The following is a 14,796-nucleotide window of genomic DNA, read 5'->3' as shown; positions in this document are numbered from 1 at the left end:
GGGTCTGCGGCAGATCATGAGGGAGTCAACAAGAGGGAAAAACCTACTTGGCCTCATCCTCACCAATCTACCTGTTGCAGATGCATCTGTCCATGACAGTATTGGTAGAAGTGACCATCGCGCAGTCCGTGTGGAGACAAAGTCCCATCTTCACATTGAGGATACCCACCATCGTGTTGTATGGCACTACCACCGTGCTAAATGGGATAGATGACAAACAGATCTAGTAATGCAAAACTGGGCATCCATGAGGCACTGTGGGCCATCAGCAGCAGCAGAATTGTATTCAATCACAATCTGTAACTTTGTGCCCCGCAAATCGCCCACTCTACCATTACCATCAAGCTATGGGACCGACCCAGGTTCAATGAAGGGTGCAGGAGGACATACCAGGAGCAGCACCAAGCATACTAAAAATGAGGTGTCAACCTGGTAATGCTACAGCACAGGTCTACTTGCATGCCAAACAGTGGAAGCAGCATGCAATAGACAGGGCTAAATGATCCCACAACCAACGGATCAGATTTAAGCTCTGCAGTCCTGCCAGATCCAGTGGTGAATGGTGGGGGACAATTAAACAACTGACAGGTGGAGGAGGCTCCACTATATATCCCCATCCTCAACAATGGGGAAGCCAGAAGTGCCAGTGGAGGATTCATCTCGGCCTCCTCCTGATGTCCCCAGCATCACAGATGCCAGTCTTCAGCCAATCCAATTCACTCCACATAATATCAAGAAATGGTTGAAGGCACTGGATACTGCAAAGGCTACAGGCCCTGACAACATTCTGACAATAGTACTGAAGACTTGTACTCCAGAACTAGCTGTGCCCCTAGCCCAGCTGTTCCAGAACAGCTACAACACTGGCATCAGCTGGCAATGTGTAAAATTGCCCAGGTATGTCCTGTGCACAAAAAGCAAGACAAATCAAACGCAGCCAATTACCGTCCTATCAGTCTACTCTCGATCATCAGTAAAGTGATGGCAAGGTTCATTGACAGTGCTATCAAGCTACGCTCGCTCCTGGTCACTGATGCTCAGTTTGGGTTCTGCCAGGGCCACTCAATTCCTAACCTCATTACAGCCTCGGTTCAAACATGGACAAAAGGGCTAAACTCGAGGTGAGGTAAGAGTGATTGCCCTTGACATCAAGGCAGCACGTGACTGAGTATGGCATCAAGGAGCCCCAGCAAAACTGGAGACAATGGGAATCGGGGAAAACTCTCCGCTAGCACAAAGGAAGATGGTTGTGGTTGTTGGAGGTCAATCATCTCAGTCAGAGGAAATCACTGCAGGCGTTCCTTAGGGTAGTATCCTAGGCCCAACCATCTTCAGCTGCTTCATCAATTACCTTCCCTCCACCCTAAAGACAGAAGGAGGGATGTTCGCTGATGATTGCACCATGTTCAGCACCATTCGCATCTCTGATACTGAAGCAGCCCATGTCCATATGCAGCAATAGTTGGGCAACATCCAGGCTTGGGCTGCTAAGTGGCAAGTAACATTCGTGCCACACAAGTGCCAGGCAATGACTATCTCAAACAAAAGAGAATCTAACCAGGATGATATAGATGGACTGGTAAGATGGACAGAGCAGTGACAAATGGAATTTAATTCTGAGAAGTGTGAGGTGATGCATTTTGGGAGAACTAACAAGGCAAGGGAATATACAATGGATGGTAGGACCCTCGGAAGTACAGACGGTCAGAGGGACCTTGGTGTACTTGTCCATAGATCACTGAAGGCAGCAGCACAGGTAGATAAGGTGGTTAGGAAGGCATATGGGATACTTGCCTTTATTAGCTGAGGCATAGAGCATAAGAGCAGGGAGGTTATGATGGAGCTGTATAAAATGCTAGTTAGGCCACAGCTGGTGTACTGTGTACAGTTCTGGTCGTCACACTATAGGAAGGATGTGATTGCACTGGAGAGGGTGCAGAGGAGATTCACCAGGATGTTGCCTGGGCTGGAGCATTTCAGCTATGAAGAGAGACTGGATAGGCTATTGTTGTTTTCCTTAGAGCAGAGAAGGCTGAGGGGGGATCTGATTGAGGTATACAAAATTATGAGGGGCATTGATAGATTAGATGGGAATAATTTATTTCTCTTAGCGGAGGTGTCAATAACCAGGGGGCATAGATTTAAGGTAAGGGGCAGGAGGTTTAGAGGGGATTTGAGGAAAAATATTTTCAGCCAGAGGGTGGTTGGAATCTGTAACACACTGCCTGAAGGGGTGGTAGAGACAGGAACCCTCACAACATTTAAGAAGTATTTAGATGAGCACTTGAAATGCCATAGCATACAAGGCTACGGGCCAAGTGCTGGAAAATGGGATTAGAATAGATAGATGCTTGATGGCGGGCACGGACACGATGGGCCGAAGGGCCTGTTTCTGTGCGGTATAACTCTATGACTCTATCTCACCTTGACGTTCAACGGCATTACCATCACTTAATCCCCCACGATCAACATCCTGAGGGTCACCATTGACCAGAAACTGAACTGGACCAGCCACATAAATGCTGTGGCTACAAGTGCAGATCAGAGGCTGGGAATTCTGCGACGAGTAACTCACCTCCTGTCTCCCTAATGCCTGTCCACATCTACAAGGCAAGACTGTGAGGGAATACTCTTCACTTGCCTGGTTGGGTGCAGCTACAACAACAGACAAGAAGCACAACACCATCCAGGACAAAGCAGCCCACTTGATTGGCACCCCATCCACCACCCTCAACAGTCACTCCCTCCACCACCGATGCACAGTGGCAGCAGTGTGTACCATATACCAGATGCACTGCTGCAACTCACCAAGGCTCCTTCAACAGCACCTTCCAAGCCTGCAACCTCTACCACCTAGAAGGACAAGGGCAGCAGATGCATGGGAACACCACCACCTGCAAGCTTCTCTCCAAACCACACACCATCCTGACTTGGAATCATATCGCCATTCCTTCACTGTCACTGGGTCAAAATCCTGGAACTCCCTTCCTAACAATGTTGTGGTGGTACCTACACCCAGAAGGAGTGCAGTGGTTCAAGCTCACCACCACCTTCTCAAGGGCAATTAGGGATGGGCAACAAATGCTGGCCTAGCCAATGACACGCACATCCCACGAACGAGTAAAAAAAAATTGCTTTAAAGCCGATTAAGTGCCCGTGAAGTGCAGTCACTTTTGTAATACAGGAAACATTGCAGCCAATTTGCGCACAGAAAGCTCCCACAAATAGCAATGAGATAAATTACTGAATTGATTTTTTAGTGATGCTGGTTAAGGAATCAATATCTGATCATTATCTCATTGTTGGTTGTGGGAGCTTACTGTGCTCTGATTGGCTGCCATTTTCCCTACAATACAACAATGACAACACTTCAAAAGTGCTTCATTGGCTGCAATGCCCATAGCAACTTCCTGAGGTTCTGCATGATACGATAGGAATGTAAACTTGTTCTTTCTCTCCTCTCTCTCTGCCATTCTCTTGTTCTCCCTTTCCCTCATTCTTGTGCTCTGTTTCTCTCTGTTACTCTCTCTTTCACTTTCTCTCTCTCCTTCCTTCTCTACAAGGGGTAGCAAGATGGAGGCTTCTTTATGTTCTTCTGTTATTACGCTGACCTACTGCACTGTAGTCATAAGAGTCTATACGGCACAGAAGGAGGCCATTTGACCTATCGTGTCCATTCCAGCTCCCTGCGAAGCAATTTAATGAGTCCCACTTCCTCAGTCGATCCCCATAGCCCTGCAAGTTAATTTCCTTCAAGTGACCGTCCAATTTCCTTTTGAAATCATTCATTGTCTCTGCTTCCACCACCCTTGTGGGTAATGTGTTCCAGGTCATTACCACTCGCTGCATAAAAAAGTTCTTCCTCACGTTCCCCTGCATCTTTTGCCCAAAACCTTCAGTCTGTGTCTTCTAGTCCTTGTTCCATCTGCTAATGGAAACAGCTTCTTCCTTGTCGTGACTTATCTAAGCCTGTCATAATCTTGTACACCTCTATCAAATCTCCCCTCAATCTCCTTTGCTCCAAGGAGAACAAACCCAGCTTTTCCAACCTGAGCTCGTAACTAAAATCCCCCATCTCTGGAACCATTCTGGTAAATCTCCTCTGCACCCTCTCAAGGACCCTCACATCCTTCTTAGAGTGCGGTGACCAGAATTGGGCGCAATACTCCAGTTGGGGCCTAACTAGAGCTTTGCAAAGGTTCAGCATAACTTCCCTCCTTTTGTACTCTATGCCTCTATTTATGAAGCCGAAGATCCCATATGCTTTGCTAACCACTCTCTCAATATGCCCAGCCACCTTCAAAGATCGATGCACATACACGCCCAGGTCCCTCTGTTCCTGCACACTCTTTAGAACTGTGCCATTAAATTGATTATGCCTCTCCCTATTCCTTCAGCCAAAAAGTGTCACCTCCCACTTGTCAGTATTAAATTCCATATGCTATTTGTCTTCCCATTCTGCTAGTCTATTTGTCCTGTTTCACACAGTTCATATCATCCTCATGTTTGCCACTCCTCCAAGTTTGGTATCATCGGCAAATTTTGAAATTCTACTCTGTATTTCAAGACCCAAGTCATTTATACATAGAAAAAAGCAGTGGTCCTAACACTGACCCTTGGGGAACAACACTGTCTACCATTCTCCAGTCTGAAAAACAACCATTTACCACGACTCACTTTTTTCTGACCTTAAGCTAATTTTTATCCAATTGGACACCACTGTTCCTCCTATTCTATGAGCCTCAATTTTGTTTACCAGCCTTTTATGTTATACTTTATCAAATGCTTTCTTAAAATCCATGTAAACAACATCCACCACATTCCCTTCACCAACCTTCTCTGTTACTCCATCAAAAAATTCAATTAGTCAAGCACGATCTGCATTTTAAAAATCTGTGCTGGCTCTCCTGAATTAATTCAAACCTTTCCAAATATCTGTTGATTTTTTTCCCCCTGGCTATTGTTCTAAAACTTTACCCTCCACTGATGTTGAACTAACTGGCCTGTCATTGCCAGGACTGTCCTTGCACCCTTTCTTGAACAAGGGTGTCGCATTTGCCATTCTCCAATCCTCTGGCACCTTCCCCATATCTGGGGAAGATTAGAAGATCATGGCAGGTCCTTCCGCTATCTCCATCCCCACTTCCTTTAGCAATCTGGGATGCAAGTCATCCGGACCAGGTGACTTATCTATCCTAAGCATAGCCAGCCTTTCCAGTACCTCCTCCCCCTCAATTTTTACCCTATCCATTGCCTCTACTTTCTCCACTTGCACTGATATTTTGTCAGCATCCTCTTCCTTAGTAAACACTGATACAAACTGCTCAAGTATACTAGCCATGCCCTGCGCCTCTAAGCATATATCACCCTCTTTGTCCCTAATAGGGCCCATTCCACCTCTTACTGCTCGCTTGCTATTTACATGTTGGTAGAAGATTTTTGAGGTTCCCTTTTATGTTGACTGCCATTCTGTTCTCATATTCTCTCTTTACCAGTCTTATTTTCCTCTTCACCTCCCCTGTCAGCTTATTGTATATGGCCTGATTCTCACTCGATGAGTTCACCTGACATGCATCATCCATCCTCTTTTTTTTTTGTTTCATCATTATCTCTATCTCCCTCGTCAATCAAGGAGCCATATTTTTGTTCCCCCTAACTTCCGCCCTTGTTGGAATGTACCTAGCCGTACCTGAAATATCTCTTCCTTAAAGATAACCCATTGTTCCATTACAGTTTTTCCTGTTAGTCTTTTGTCACATTTTCTCCTGGCTAGATCCTTTCTCTTGGCATAGAAATTAGCCCTGTTCCAATCTAGGTGTTCCACCTTCTATCATTCCTTGCTTTTCTGGGTTACTAGTCTAAACCCCCACAGGCACTTGGTCCACCTCATTTCCCAGTACCAGATCCAGTGTTGCCTCCTTCATGTCGGTGTGTTAAGTTGTATTTGCACAGTGTGTTAAGTGTCTCAATGTCTCCTTTCTCTTTTTGCAGGCAGATATCTGGTCATTAGGAATTACAGCCATTGAGCTGGCCAAGGGTGAGCCACCCAATTCAGACATGCATCCAATGAGGGTTCTGTTTCATATACCCAAAAACAACCCACCAACTCTTGGCGGAGAGTTCAGCAAGTCCTTTAAGGAGTTTGTAGATGCATGCTTGAATAAGGACCCTTCCTTTGTAAGTATATAAGGGTCTGGATTCACTGCTGAGTCTTGTATTCTAAACATACCACATGTCTGTTTGGAGGAAACCCACTATTCTTTGTCCCCATGACACATTCATAGCTTTTGTGCTGTCAGTTTGCCCCATGATCCATGGATCTTAGCTGTTGCATGGAAAATAATTAAAAATATATAAAACTGTAAGTTTAAGACAGAATTTGCTCCATGTACTTTGAGCTCAGATCTTATGTTCTTTGTATACAAGCAAACAATACAGGTGTGAGGAGTAATAGCCTCAGGTATGTAGAATTAATACTAGTGTTTACATCTCAGTCCATGCACAGACAGAAAATGAAAGAGGTTCATTTAAACAGGCAGTCAGACTCTTGGTGAGATGGTGTGGGTCATAGTCATTTATGACACAGAAGGAGGCCATTCGGCCCATCGAGTCCATGCCGGCTCTCCATGGAGCTGTGCTGTCAGTCCCATTCCCCGGCTCGATCCCTATAGCCCTGCAAGTCTATTTTTCTCAGATGGTCATCCAACTTCCTCTTGAAGTCACTGATTTTCTCCACATCCACCACCCTTGTAAGCAGTGAGTTTCAAGTCATTACCACCCGCTGCGTAAAACAAAAGTGCTTCCTCATATTTCCCCTGCATCTTTTGCTCAAAACAGCAGAAGAATTTTCTGCCAGTTTGTGTGTGCCAGTACAGTTCCACCAGAAGCGGAAAGTATTTACCATCCGTCTCTCTTTCCATATTTGCTCAGCGTCCAACAGCCAAGGAGCTGCTGAAACATAAGTTCATCCTGAAAAACTGCAAGAAGACCTCTTATCTAACAGAACTAATCGATGGGTACAAGAGGTGGAAAGCAGAAGGACACAGTGATGATGACTCCAGTTCAGATGAGTCAGATTCGTAAGTGCTTTTTAATATATCACAGGAGGTGTAGCGGCTGTTACTGGATTAGTAATCCAGAGACCTGGGCAGATAGTCCAAAGAACAGAGTTCAAATCCCACCAATTAAGTTTGAGTATTTGAATTTAGTTCAAAAATAATTCTGGAAATAAAAAGCTGATACCGTTAAAAGTGGCAGTGGAGCTGTTGGATTGTTGTAAAAGTCCAGTTGATCCACTCATGTCCATTTGGGGAAGTGCACCGGCTGTCCTTACCTGGTCTGATCTATATGATTCTCCAGTCCCACCCCAATGTGGTGGGGTCTTTACTGCCCGCTGACATGACCGAGCGAGTTGCTCGGTTATATCAAACTGCTACAAAGGGCAGTTTGAAGGGCAAAAAGAATTGAGCAACTATTGCTGGCCTTGCCAGTTACAGCCACATCCCGAGAGTGATTTTCTTTTAAATTACCTCGTTTGTTGGAATCATTATTGTAGAGCCAACCAGCCCCCAGCCCCGCTAGGATAGATCATGAGCAAGTGAGCATCTAAGCTAGACCTGTGACATTTGGCTTCAGTGCCTTAAGCTTTATGTGATGAGGATTGTTGTGTTGATGGTGGGTGAGAACAGGGCTCCACTGTGATGCCTTGCAGGATTGATTAGCTGTTAGTGCTGATAAATGGTCAATTTTACTAGGTACTGAAAGGGTGGCTGGGGAATGTCATATTCCTGAGGATTGGAGAGCAGCAAACAAGACCAAATTATTTGGAAATGAATCAAGAAACCACACTGTAGATGCGTTCATATCCAATGTACAGAAGATCCACCAATTAAATTTAAGGGATTCAGTTGGCAAATATCAGAAGAAACAGACCTAATTAAGTGGGGGAGAGGAGGTAGAGACAGGAATTCAGGAAAGGGCACATGCCATGGATTCGGGAAAGGGTGGGCGGTATGGATTTGGGAAAGGGTAGGCAGTACGGATTTGGGAAAGGGAGGGTGGTATGAATTCAAGAAAGGCAAGTCTCACTTGTTAAAGGCAGAACAAATAATGAATATTGTGCCAAATTATTGGTTTAGATGTAAAAACCCAAAATATGCACTGAATGGAATATTGTAATTATCAGATAAACGGATTTGATGATTACTTTTTATTTTTTGAATGCATCAATCTACTGTACAGAGAACTAGTTTGAACATTAGCAGTGAGAAATCAAATTATTACTGTGTAAGACTGGGGTTAAGCGCCATCTAAATACAGTGTGCAAAGTTTGGCAGTGGACCATAAGATGAATAAAATTATCCTTGAGAGGATCCAATATAGGGTATCCCCAGCTGATGCCAGGTCTCGGGAATCTTAATGTATGAAGGAAAGGTCAAGAAATGTTCATGTTGAAAAAGAAACTTTGACATAACCTAAAGAAGTTTTCAAAGTTTCCTCTTGCCAACTGGACCAGGAGATATCCTTGTCTTCACTTTGGTGCCTGACGTCAATGTTATTGTCAATCCTGACTGAATGTTAATGTATTTTCACTCCGAATGAGTTAGGTGATAAGATATTGTTAGTCCTGAGTGGTTGGTTGCACAAACTAACTGGCAAACTGGGATTTCTGCCCCAGCCCACTGCACATTTATAAACTGATTCGTCGCTAACCAAGTCATTTTTTGTCCTTCTTGAAGCACTGTTAGCTAATATTATCTGCATATTTGCTGTCGATTAACAGTATTATTTTCAGTAAGGAAAGTCACAATGCTACCACAGCTACAAACCTGATGTCACTTTCAGTCACTGAACCCTAAAACCACGCGCACACGCCCACACCACACCGCCCACACCACACCGCCCACACCACACCGCCCACACCACACCGCCCACACCACACCGCCCACACCACACCGCCCACACCACACCGCCCACACCACACCGCCCACACCACACCGCCCACACCACACCGCCCACACCACACCGCCCACACCACACCGCCCACACCACACCGCGCCGCCCACACCGCGCCGCCCACACCGCGCCGCCCACACCGCGCCGCCCACACGCGCCGCCCACACGCGCCGCCCACACGCGCCGCCCACACGCGCCGCCCACACGCGCCGCCCACACGCGCCGCCCACACGCGCCGCCCACACGCGCCGCCCACACGCGCCGCCCACACGCGCCGCCCACACGCGCCGCCCACACGCGCCGCCCACACGCGCCGCCCACACGCGCCGCCCACACGCGCCGCCCACACGCGCCGCCCACACGCGCCGCCCACACGCGCCGCCCACACGCGCCGCCCACACGCGCCACCCACACGCGCCACCCACACGCGCCACCCACACGCGCCACCCACACGCGCCACCCACACGCGCCACCCACACGCGCCACCCCACCGCACCGCACCGCACCGCACCGCAGCGCACCGCACCACAGCGCACCGCACCACAGCGCACCACACCACAGCGCACCACACCACAGCGCACACACACCTGCACACATACATACTGTAATTATGACTCATTTCTATTACATCGGGGACCTGCAGAAGCTGCCTACAAATATTGGGGCAGCAGCAGCCCTCGGAGCTGAACTATCTTCACTGACATTGGTTGAAGGGTAAATGATGGTCTGGACACCGGGGAGTACTCCACTGCTTTTTTAAAAATCCTGACATGCAATCTTTTATGTTCACCTGAGGGGTTAGACAGGTTCTCGGTTTAACCTGTTGTCTGCAAGACGGCACCTGATAGAGAGGCTCAAAGAGTGATCCAGCGCTGAAACAGGCCCTTCGGCCCACCGAGTCTGTGCCGACCAACAACCACCCATTTTATACTAATCCTACATTAATCACATATTCCCTACCACATCCCTACCATTCTCCTACCACCTATCTACACTAGGGGCAATTTACAATGGCCAATTTACCCATCAACCTGCAAGTCTTTGGTTGTGGGAGGAAACCCGGCGGAAACCCACCTGGTCACAGAGAGAACTTGCAAACTCCGCACAGGCAGCACCCAGAACCGAACCCGGGTCGCTGGAGCTGTGAGGCTGCGGTGCTAACCACTGCACCACTGTGCTGCCCTTAACTGTGCAGCATTCCCTCAGTATTATGCTGGGAATTGTTGGCCTGGATTAGGAGGTTAAATCTCTGGAGTGGGACTTGAATGCGCAACTGTCTGACTCAGAGGCAAGCATGCTACCCACTGAGCCATGGCTGGCACTTGGCTCATCGATGTTCTTAAAAATGTGATAAAGAGCGATGGAAGTAGAAGTTCTTCTTGCAGGCTGCTGTGAAATTCCTTGTTTACGTTGTTCCAAATGTTGTTGCATTGTCCATTGTGTGGTGCAAGGTTATCCAAAGTACAAACTGAAATGTTCCTGTCTCTGGGCAGGTCATTGGCCCAGGCATTAATGAAATGTGAAGGATGTGCCAGTGGCTGATTGGATAAATTCATGGCCCTGTGTAGTACTGATCTATACATACGAACATATAAATTAGGAGCATAAGTAGGCCATTCGGCCCCTCGAGCCTGCTTCACCATTCAATTAGATCATGGCTGATCTGTTCGTGTTCGAATTCCACACTCCTATCTACCCCCGATAACCTTTGATTCCCTTGCCTAACAAGAATCTATCTACCTCCATCTTAAAAATATTCAATGACTCCACCTCTACCACTTTCTGAGGCACAGTGTTCCAAAGTTGCGCAACCCTCTCAAGAGAAAAAATTTCTCCTCATCTCTGCCCTAAAAGGCTGACCCTTAATTTTAAAACAGTGCCCCCTAGTTCTGGACTCACCCACAAGAGAAAACATCCTTTCTACATCCACCTTGTCAAGAACGTTCAGGATCTTATGTACTTCAATCAAGTCTCCCCTCACTCTTCTAAACTCCAGTGAAAACAAGCCCAGTCTGTCTAACCTTTCCTCATAAAACAACCCGCTCATTCCATGCATCAATCTAGTAAACCTCCTCTGAACCGCCTCCAGCACATCTACATCCTTCTTAAATAAGGAGACCAAAACTGCACACGGTATTTGAGATGTGGTCTCACCAATGCCCTGTATAATTGAAGCACAACTTCCTTACTTTTATTTTCAATTCTTCTTGTAATAAAGGATAGCATTCCATTAGCTTTCTTTATTACTTGCTCTACCTGCATACTAACTTTGTGTGACTCATGCACTAAAACACTTGGATTCCTCTGCACCCCGGAATTCTGCAATCATTCTCCATTTAAGTAATACTCTGCTTTTTTATTCTTCCTGTCAAAGTGAACAACTTACTCCATCTGCCTGATTTTTGCCCACTCACTCAACCTATCTATATCGGTCTGCAATCTCCTTATGTCCTCTTTACAACATACTTTCCTACCTATCTTTGTGTCATCTGCAAATTTAGCTACCATGCCATCGCTCCCCTCATCTAAGTCACTGATATAAATTGTAAAATGTTGAGGCCCCAGCACAGACCCCTGCGGGACTCCACTTGTCACATCCTGCCAATAAGAAAAGGACCCATTTATGTATGCTCTCTGTTTTCTTCCAGCCAGTTAATCTTCTATCCATGCTAATATCTTGCCCCTCTCCACCATGAGCTCCTACTTTGCACAATAACCTTTTGTATGGAACCTTGTCAGATGCCTTCTGAAAATCCAAATTCAACTGGCTTCCCTTTATCCACAGCACATTAGTCCTTCAAAGAACTCCAATAAATTGGTTAAACATGATTTCCCTTTCATAAAACCATGCTGACTGTTCCCGATTACCTTGAGTTTTTCTAAGTCCCGAGCTATAACCTTCTTAATCGATTCGAACACCTTCCCCCATGACAAACATCAAGCTCACTGGTCTATAGTTACCTGCTTTCTGCCTTGACCTCCCCCCCACTTCTTGAATAGAGGGTTATATCTGCTACTTACAGAGTAGGAGAGTTCAAGCCCAGCCTGAGTTAACTGATCTCAGCAGCAGCAATGGTGCATTGCTGCAGTTTGCATCCCAGTGCTGCAGAGCAGGAACAATGTCAACCAGGGTTAATCCAGTTCATATGTGAGACCTTTCTATGGTTGAAGAGCTTGCCAACACTGTAAATGAGAAGGTAACATTGAGCCTTCTGCAGAGGTGGGAATCAATCTGTCACACTTAAACCTTCTCTTTTCTCCTTTAGTGGAAGTAATGACAAAGAGAATAAAAATGCAAAGCCCATCGAGTGGTCCTTCACCACAGTAAGGAAGAAACCTGACCCAAAGAAACTGCAGAATGGAACGGTAGGTAACTAAGCTTTCCAGAAGGAGCAGCCTGGCACTCCTTCCTCTTCATACTTCCTTTTAAATTCTTGTGGAGTAGGGTTATTTAATTTGAAAAAGAACAACAGGCTGGCTCAATAAGTTTTGGGGGATAAACTACTGAGTCCTAAGCTATGTGTTTATTTGGGTGATGAGCAGCTGTGAATCTAATCTATTTGTACTTCCTTTACGCAGCAAACCAAGAACCTCATGACGGGTGTGAGGAGCTGATACAGGATGGTGGCTCAGTGGTAGCGCTCTGACTTCTGAGTTAACAAACTTACGTCCCAAAGCACTTCACAGCCACTGAGTTGTTGCAGCAGCCAACTTGCACACAGCAAGCTCCCACCAACAGCAATATGATAATGACTAGATAATCTGATTTAGTGAAATTGGTTGAGAGAAAACTGTTAGAAGACTGCTGCTCTTTAAATAGTGCTGTGGGATCTCTTACCACCATCTAAGAGAGCATCCCATCTGAAAGACGGCACCTCTTGACAGTGCAGCACTCCCTCAGTACTGCATTGAGGTGTCGGTCAGTATTTTGTGCTCATTATTCTGGAGTGGGACTCAAATTCAGAACTTTCTGTCAATAGTGAATAGATTGTGAATGGAGTTGGGGGAAATAGAGAAGGATTTCGCTACTCATTCCTGGCTCAAGGATTGCACGCTGCAATCACTGGCTCATACTGACATGCCTTTACCAGTATATTCATACTGATCTAAGCAATGCATTCTTCCATTCTCTAGGACCAAGACCTCAAGAAGTTATCAGCATGTTTATCGACTGTGATTGCTCCTCTCTTTGCTGAGGTAGGTGAAATGTGGAGGCCCTTTTTTAAGGGCATTGCATTGTTTTCACAAGAGAGAACATTCAGAACAGAACTAAAACCCATGTGTCTTTCTCGAACCAGCTTAAGGAACAGGAAAGAGGCAATGCAGGGAAGACTGAAGCAATAAATGAACTTGAAAAAAGCATTAACATGGTGGAAGCAAGCTGCCCAGGCATCACAGAGAAGATGATAAAGAAACTAATAGACAGGTTTCAAAGGTCAGTAACTTGTCGGGTAATGTTTGAAACACTGATCCTTGTTAGTAATAAATCTGAGGTTCTTCATTATTTTATTTAGCTGTATTAGCTGTTGATATTACTTTATCATCCAATCTTCCTAAACCTAAATAAATCCATGTTAGTAAATAGCTCAGTTAGGCATTACTATCACTTCTTTTACAATCATTTCCCAGCTTCAACAATTGCAGTTATTTCTATATCAGTAACCTCCTCCAGCCATACAGTCTTCTGAGAAATTTGTGTTCCTCCAACTCTAGCCTCTTGTACATTCCCTTTGTAAACCTATTCTTTGACCAAGCATTTGGTCACTCATCCCAATTCTTTTGATCTGCATCATCTGTTGTCTTGCTAACACTCCTATGGAGCAGCTTGGTGTGTTTTACTACATTAAAGGCGCTATATCAGTGTAAGTTATGTTGTACAGATTAAAAACCAGAGGAAAAATTCTCAATGCTTTTCATATGCTCATAGTCTTTATCTTTATGAAGCATTTGTCTGACTCTATCAGATCTTGAAAATATTTGGCATGCAAAGTTTATGTATGCTTCAGTTGCATGGTGAAACTGCAATTAAGCAGTTGGGGAATGCCCTGATGAATAAATAACATTTGGGGGGAAAAATAGAGACAGTAATTTCCTGCTGTTTTATTTTCTGAGCCAGAGCCAGGAATTTACAAGTCACTGCCAATCTACAAACATCCCATGGCAGCAGCTGTGCAGTCAGCCTCCAGTGGTCCTTGGGATGTGCCTATTTACAACAATTAAGTTTTGCAGCCTTAAAGAGACAAGCGAGGGTAATAAACATTGCTGCAGCTTAGCAGCAAGATAATACATTGTGATCTTTGAGGTAACGCTCTTGTCCTTACAAAATAGCAGATTTTCCCTATTGGCATGAACAATGCCACAGAGCTCCTCCAGCAAAAATAAATTCAAGTGATTTTGAACATCTGAAAGAGAACGAAGATCAATTTCATAACTAAACAATATTTAGCACTCATTAAATTCTACTAATCAAGTATTTCTTATGGGGTCTTTAGGACCACAATGGAATCCTGTTTTATCAGTCACTGCATCTAATGATCAGTCACTTAGAATATTCAGGATATGCTTTTCAATCCTGTGGCTCAGTGGGAGCACTCTCAACTCTGAGTTGGGAGGTTACGGGTTCAAGGCTCGCTCCGGGAACTTGAGCACATTCAGGCTGACAGTCCCAGGGCAGTACAGAGGGAGTGCTGCACTGTTGGGGGTGTCATTTTTCAAATGAGATGGTAGACCGAGGCCCCATCTGCCCCCTCAGCTGGATGCAAAAGCTCCCATGGCACTATTTGAAGTAGAGTTCTCCTGTTGCCTTGGACAATATTTAATCTCTCAACTAACATCACAAAA

The 14,796-nt window shown here is 45.5% G+C and overlaps 1 protein-coding gene across 1 annotated transcript in view; it reads left to right on the top strand.

The window, feature by feature from the left end:
• Positions 1–14,796, top strand: part of stk26 (serine/threonine protein kinase 26) — a 121,548-nt gene that overhangs the window by 98,347 nt on the left and 8,405 nt on the right. Inside the window, exons 6-10 of the mRNA XM_068047868.1 lie at positions 5,992–6,177; positions 6,931–7,079; positions 12,222–12,321; positions 13,090–13,152; positions 13,254–13,390. Of these exons, the coding sequence (XP_067903969.1) occupies positions 5,992–6,177; positions 6,931–7,079; positions 12,222–12,321; positions 13,090–13,152; positions 13,254–13,390 (635 nt within the window). The remainder of the gene's footprint in view (positions 1–5,991; positions 6,178–6,930; positions 7,080–12,221; positions 12,322–13,089; positions 13,153–13,253; positions 13,391–14,796) is intronic.

This window comes from Heterodontus francisci, chromosome 15, assembly GCF_036365525.1.
Source record: "Heterodontus francisci isolate sHetFra1 chromosome 15, sHetFra1.hap1, whole genome shotgun sequence".
NCBI classification, from domain to species: domain Eukaryota; kingdom Metazoa; phylum Chordata; class Chondrichthyes; order Heterodontiformes; family Heterodontidae; genus Heterodontus; species Heterodontus francisci.
This window is presented reverse-complemented; position numbering and strand designations above follow the sequence as displayed.